General features: G+C 54.5%; 1 protein-coding gene across 2 annotated transcripts in view; it reads left to right on the top strand.

The window, feature by feature from the left end:
- trappc9 (trafficking protein particle complex subunit 9) overlaps positions 1–7,211 on the top strand; it is a 116,836-nt gene that overhangs the window by 50,841 nt on the left and 58,784 nt on the right. For both annotated transcript variants that reach the window (XM_047018524.1, XM_047018523.1), the window contains one exon: positions 2,725–2,867. In XM_047018524.1, coding sequence (XP_046874480.1) covers positions 2,725–2,867 — 143 coding nt within the window. The remainder of the gene's footprint in view (positions 1–2,724; positions 2,868–7,211) is intronic.

Below are 7,211 nucleotides of genomic sequence, written 5' to 3'. Positions count from 1 at the left end.
GGGCCCTGCCTTGCCTTCCCTCCGATGGCGCCCGCTTCTTGTTGCCTGTGACAGGGATGCGCTAGGGAGGAGCCTGGCTGTAATCTGTTTGGCTAGGTGTGTGTGTGTGTGTGTCAGGATCTTATCTCTGCCTCAGGATACACACACGCACAGGCGTGTAAACACACACACACACAAACACACACCACACGCACACCATAGCAGCGTGTGTTGTCCCCGCGTGCTCGAGGGGATCCACGCAGCCTCCCGGGGTCAGAGAGGCCGTGTGCGGTCTGCTGGCGAGGCAGGTGCGGCGTGACGTCCGGGGGGGGGGGGGGGGGGGGGGGGGGTTCTGTTCTCCGTCTGTGCCCCGTCCTCGTGACGCTAGATGGGTGTTTTCTTCTCGGCGTAGCGCACCGTTCTCTCCGTGCGGGTGGAGGGGCGCGCGCGCGCGGGGGGGGGGGGGGGCGTTGTCATTCTTCCGGCGTCAAGGACCGACTTGGTCGTGGAGTCTTGTTCTGTGTGTGTGTGCGTGCCTGTGCGCGTTTGTCTGTGTCTTTGTCCGCGCCCGCCGTTGTGTCTGCGTGTGTGTGCGCGTGAACGTGTATTTGCCTGTGCGTGTCTGCACAGGCAGTGTGTGTGTGTGAGTGTGTGCGCAGGGCAGTCCCGCAGTTCTGCCTCCTTCCACTGGCCCATTCCTCTCACGCTCGCCTCATTACAGCCCAGGCTATTTTTAGCCCGGTGTGATTGAAATAGAGTCCTCTGGGGGAGCAGGCCGGGGAGGGAGGAGGAGATGGATGGAGAGGGCGATGGGCGAAGAGAGGAGTGAACAGAGAGAGGGGAGCAGGGGGAGGAGGGGGGGGAGAGGGCGATCGGCGAAGAGAGGAGTGAACAGAGAGAGGGGAGCAGGGGGAGGAGGGGGGGGAGAGGGCGATGGGCGAAGAGAGGAGTGAACAGAGAGAGGGGAGCAGGGGGAGGAGGGGGGGGGGAGAGGGCGATGGGCGAAGAGAGGAGTGAACAGAGAGAGGGGAGCAGGGGGAGGAGGGGGGGGGAGAGGGCGATGGGCGAAGAGAGGAGTGAACAGAGAGAGGGGGAGGAGGGGGGTTGGTCCACTCCGTGAGGATCCAGGCCCGTCCTTCGGGGCTCTGCAGCAGGCGAGCTGTCCTCCCTGGAGGGCCTTTCGCTCGCTGCTACCACGCAGCAAACCTGGGGCACTCCCGACATCCTAAAACTCCCCCTGTTGACGACTGCCAGTCTCCCTAGGGCTGCACGTTGGTTGTCTCTCCGTTTCTGTGTGGCCTGCATGCATCACGCCTTTTAGGGGAGGCTCTCCGTGGCCCGAGTGGCCCAGAGCGGAAGGCTCGATTCAAGCGAGATTCTTCATGCGGCCGTGCTGCAGAGATGGCCGAGGAGCACAATGTCTGCCTGGGCTGGGAGGCTGACAGACGGCTGCGGCTCCTCTCTCCGTGTCTGAAATAGACAGCAGCTCCCCGGCGTGCAGGGAATCTGAGCCACTCAGACCGGATCAATTCAAATCTGATTCCTATCATCATCTCAGGGCCGTTGTTCTTCTGGGGCCCATTGGCTGTCTCTCTCCCCCCGGTCAGACCGGGTCTGACAGGCCCTTCCGTGTGTGTGTGTGTGTGTTTCTTTCTTTCATCATATGACACCTGTTTGTCACAGCTAGGGTATGGATATTATGGACAAGGTGGTCTGCCCTTTCAGTTGTTCTAATGCATAATGTGACTCATTTCTTGGCATCAGAGATTTAATGCCTTCATACCAATATGCTATTAGGGTGTCTGGTACATAGTAATGGCAATTTCTCCTCTCATCCCCTCTCCTTTCCTCTCTTCTCATCCCTTCCCCTCCCCTCTCATCCCCTCCCCTCTCATCCCCTCTCATCCCCTCCCCTCTCCTCCCTTCCCTTCCCCTCCCCACCTGTAGTGTGGTAGTGTCATTAGGCTGAAATTGGTTCAGTGCAGCTGTGCCAGACATTCATCCAGTGCACTCAGAAAATCATTCCACTTAGCCTCCCCCCACGCCCCTAAAAAAAAAAAGAGATAAAATGCGAAAATCATAAGGAATTGGCAAGTCTGTTCTGGAAAGAGGCGGCAACTGCCTCCATCAGCAGTATGTGAGGAGGGCTGATGTACGCCGGCGAGGCACAAAAGGCTCCACCTCGGCCGCTTTCTCACTCCCCTTTAGCCTATTGGCTGAGTCAGCGAGTGCTCCTCCTTCCCATTAACTGTCACTTTTAATTTCCCCCTCGCCATCCCTCGGATGTCCAGTTGCCCTCCCTCCCTCCCCCCACTCAGCTGTCTCTGAGTCACCACCTGCCCACCCTCATACAATGGAGTGCTATTCCAGAACCCCCCCCACCCCCCCCCTGTCCTTTCCTTTTACCCCTCGCTCACTCATACAGCTCTGAACCAGCCAGGTCTTGGCCACGCCCCCTTCACATCCAGAGTCCTGTACCATCGCAGCACCTGTCCACTCTCTTCCCTTTATTATTTGACCATCATGCATTTTTCAAGGCGTTGATCTCAAAATAGCCAGCTTTTGTGACCTTTCACCTCAAACACACACTGATCTCTCTTCCACACCTTCCAAGAGTCATAATATTAAAATCATCTGGCTGCAGCAAATTCCTCCCCGGAATGGACCTCTGAATGATTGTTTAATATTCCTCCCTGTCCGAGTCAGCCTGTCTAAATGGAGCTCTCTCTTCCTGCCCTGCCTCAGACTTTGGAGGCGGTGGTGAACTTCAGGTACTCTGGCGGAGCGGGCAAGGTGGAGGGCTACTATCGGGACCTGACCCTGGGCGTGCACGTGGACGTGGAGCCCTCCGTGTTCTTCACCAGGGTCAGCACTCTCCCTGCCACCAGGTACGGAACAACAGACACTCGTCACACACCCGGGGGGGCAAATCTCTCTCTCTGTCTCGGCCTCTCGGCCTCTATTTCTGTCTGTCTGTCTGTCTCTCTCTCTGTCTTGGTCTCTCTTTTTGTCTCTGTGGCTGTCTCTCTTTCTCACTCCCTACTTTCCCTCCCTTCTTATCTGTTTCTCTACGTACAGTATCTCTCTCTTACTCACTCGATACTTCCTCTCTCTGTCTGTTGCTCTCTCTCTCTCACTCCCCTTTCTCTCTCTGTGACATCGTTGACACTTTACGAGGAAGTCAAAGAGATGGCATTTCCACTGACAGGGCCAGTCAGAAACGATTGCGACCCTCCCTCTCTATCCTTCACCCCACTCCCCCTCTCTGTTTCCCTCTCTCCCCCCCCTCCAAGTGCTAGCCATAAAGACTGTGTGGGGGTAAAAAACTGGGTGAGGGAGAGCGATTGTACCCCAGTAATCGCCACTTGAGGTGAATCATTAGCTGTAATAATATCTGCAGTTTGGGCCCATCCGTCTGTGGCCCTCTCCTGATGGATCAGCCTGTGACCGGCATCTACGCTGTCATCATCATCCTGTCACCAACCCCCGCTCCCCCCCGCTCCCTCTCTCCACTGTTACAGAGTGTCATTTATCCCCCCCCGCTGCACATGCGGGCCTCCTGACTGTTGGGTTACATCTGCTTCTTCGGATGTGAGGTTGACGGGGGGGCTGGTGGTTATCACGGTGCTTATCTCCTGTTAACACCTAGCGCTGATTTTGGGGTTTGTTTTGGAGGTGGGGGTGGGGGGGAGTGGGATTGTCTGAGTAGATCCATCATTCAGAGGGAGAGAGAGAGGGAAAGGACAATGGGCCCTGTCTGTGAATTTCCGTTTCAAGCGTCGTAAATGGACACCATCTTGTTCTACCGAGCTGTCATTCCGATTAGGTGTACCTATTTAACAACAGGTGTGATTGGAATATGTTTTTCAAAAGCCCACTTGGGTTTCAAGCCAGTGGGAGCACTCTGTGTTATCTGGATTCAGACTGAAGTTAACCACTTTAGTCAGTGATACTATTTATTTTTCAAGGGCAGTCCTATTGAATGCCCTCCACAGTTCACTAGACCTGAATGAGACTTTAAAGAATCCTTTGAAATAACTGGAGTGAATGGAAACTTGCCCTTCCTCTCTCCGAAGAGGAGTGCCCTCTCGATCTCCTGCCCTCTCTCTTTCTCCCTCCCTCCCTCTCTTTCATTCTCACACTCTCTCGCTTTTTTGCCTTTTTGCTCTTTTTCTTCTCCTTTCCTTTCTCCCTCTCTCTCTCTCGCTCTCTCTCTCTTTCTCTCTCTCCTTCCTTTGGAACGTCTCCCTCGCTCCCCCTCTTGTTCTTTCCCACTCCTTTCCTGTCTCTCCCTTTCTTTCCCAATCTCCCCGGCCCTCTTTGCGTGGCCCAGTGAGCGATTAAGCCGGCCAGTTCAGCTCACTTCATTCCATTACAGCCATGGCTGTCCTCTGGGGGCGAGGGAAGGAGTGCGTGCATGGCTGCGCTATTGAAGAGAGGTCATTTGCCACCAAAATGGTCTTTGGCTCCAAAATACCCCTTCAGTGGAGAAAGTAGATGAAAGTAGAGAGTGGGATGCTCGCGGCATGGGTTGGGCACAGGGAGAACAATTATACTGACTATAAAACTGCAGTATTGCTCTTGGGAAAAGATGGGGCTGGGGCTTCGACTCACTCACCTCTCACTAACACACAACAACATGCCTCCGTTCAAAATCTATCTCTCTCTCTCTCTCTCTCTCTCTCACACTCTCTCTCTCTCTCTCTCTGTGTCTCTGTGTCTCTCTCTCTCCTCTTTCTTTAATCCTCCAGGCTTTCACTCCTCTCATCCTCTCATCGCGTTCCATTAAAAAGCCCAGACACCCATTTGGAAGTGGTTGTCACCTACAGTTCCTCCCCGTCGCTGCTCTCCACAGTGGAAGACTGCGCCCGCTGTGCGAAGGGGGAAACCAGCGGATATTGGACCCTCACGCGTGTGAACCGGTCAGACACCCCTGGAAGGGTGCCAAACCGAGGCCCGGTGCCCCTGGCGATCACCCCCCCCCCCCCCCCCCCCCCCCCCCTCGGATGAGCACCTTAGGGGGCTTGACTCTGCCAGGGAAGGGCAGGAGTGCCGGGGTGGGGGGGACGGGACGTGTGAAACAGGCAGTGATCCGTGCACGATTGGAACGGCTAAAGCGATTTCTGGACGGGTGTTGTGCGCTGCGGAGGCAACAGGCACGCCACTCACAGGGACCTCGCCACCCTCCCTGCGCCGCTTCATACGTGTTCCTTCCCTCCTTCATACGTGTTCCTTCCATCATTCATACGTGTTCCTTCCCTCATTCATACGTGTTCCTTCCCTCATTCATACGTGTTCCTTCTCTCCTTCATACGTGTTCCTTCCCAGACGGCGTCTTCGGCGGCAGAACGTGGCGTCTCCTTCTCCCCGGACCCTCTCTCTCTACCTCGCAGGCTGTTCTAAGTGGCGGGGGTAGCGCCCTCCCCCTTTACTGTCTCACACCGTCTAAAAATAGCGCTGCATCGACAGCTCGCTAAATCCGAGCCAAACCTTATTAATGCTTTGACGTTCACACAGGGGGAATACGTCCCGTATTTTGCCAAAGAAGACGGCACAAAATCAGCGGTTATTGATGGGACCGCAACAGGATCGACCGGTTGGTCCATGATCCATTGATTCCCCAACCCCCCCCCCCCCCCTGTGTAGGCTGGGGGTTGACCCTGTTGACACTGTCATGCCCCACTGTGCAGCATCCTTCACCTCACAGCAGCCCACTTGTTGTTCGTTCCAGTCGGAACACATGATTGGATGAAAACACAGGAGGGAGAGATGAGTCAACCGACGGCTTGATCGCTCGTGGTGATTGGTCGGCTTCGCCCGTGCAGCGGCTCGGACGGCCTCTGGCAACTTTGCCGCTTGCGTTCTTTTCCTTTCTGAACACCTCATTCGGTAGGCGATTCACAGGGAGGCATGCGGGCGCGCCAAGAGAGTTTGGGCTTCGTTCGGGGGGGGGGGAACTCCCCTGAAATAGAAATGCCTGTTCATTAACCAGCCACTGCTGACTCTCTTCCAGTCCCCCCCCCCCCTCCTCTCGTAATCATGATGAGTAAAGGTCTCATAAGTGCATGCTCGGCAGTTATTATCTCCGCTTTTATGATTCATGCTCTTGTATTCAGAATGGAGGCTAATCCTTCTCCTATCACCCTCACACATGGTACAGGAGCCGGAGAATGTATATATACACAACCACACACCCCCACACATACAAAAACACACTTTCACGTTACTCAATAGGAATTTCAATACGCTCGCGCTGAATCATGTACCAACGCCACACCAGGCAAGTGATCCAGTCAGATCTGAGATCATTTCTGCACAGCCGTGAGGAACGTTGAGCTCTCGTCGGAATTTCGAATCCGGATTTAACCACTAAAATGGAGACAACGAAAATGTTGCAAACCCTATCGGCTGGTTTGAATGATTTATTCCGCTGTAAGAGCTGTGTGCCCTCTACAGCAGCTCGGCTGAGTTCTCATCCAAACCCAACTCCTTCACAGGAGCGTTCCCATCGGCCCTCCGCTACATTATGCTAATCCACCGTTTCACTGAACTTTGTCCAAGGTTAGCAATACAAACGGGGAAAGGCACTGAAGGCCAGTGGCACCCTTTGCACGCACGCTAAATACACGCGGTCTTCACTCACCAGAGTGGTCTTGTTAAAGCGGGGCACTTACCAAGAGAGCAGGAGAGTGATTGGCCTCCGTGTTTCGAAAACCCTGCTATTGTGACTGGCTGGCCTGATCGATCTGCCCGGCTATACACACCGCCATATAAATCAGTCCTCCTCCCCTGGTCCTCCTGTTTAGCCTTGTCCTCCAACCAAGACAAAGAGACAATTGAAGCGACGAGTACCCCAGTAAAAAAGAAACTGCTTCTAATTGCCCAGGCAGTTTGTTAGGGACACGGGCAAACTAAACGAAAAGGTACCACATGAAAATGTCACTTTAGGAGGTTATTTAACATGAATATGAGTTCCCCTAGCCTGCCTTTGGTCCCTCAGTGGCTAGACATTTTGATAGGTGTAAACCAAGCCCTGGGTTTTCTTCACCGCCTTTGAGAAAATGAAAGCTCAAAGATCCGGTTTTGAAAATCTTCTCCTTATGTCGTCATAAGAGGGAAGGTTACCTCCCCTTTCTCTGCTTGGCCCGCACAGAGAATTTGGCCCACCAATGAAAAAACAAGCTACGCCCGTGCGAGTGCGACATTGGTTTTTCATCGAGAGACATCCTGGC

Source organism: Hypomesus transpacificus, chromosome 4 (genome assembly GCF_021917145.1).
Source record: "Hypomesus transpacificus isolate Combined female chromosome 4, fHypTra1, whole genome shotgun sequence".
NCBI classification, from domain to species: domain Eukaryota; kingdom Metazoa; phylum Chordata; class Actinopteri; order Osmeriformes; family Osmeridae; genus Hypomesus; species Hypomesus transpacificus.
The sequence above is the reverse complement of the archived record's forward strand: the minus strand, read 5'-3'. Positions and strand labels throughout refer to the sequence as shown.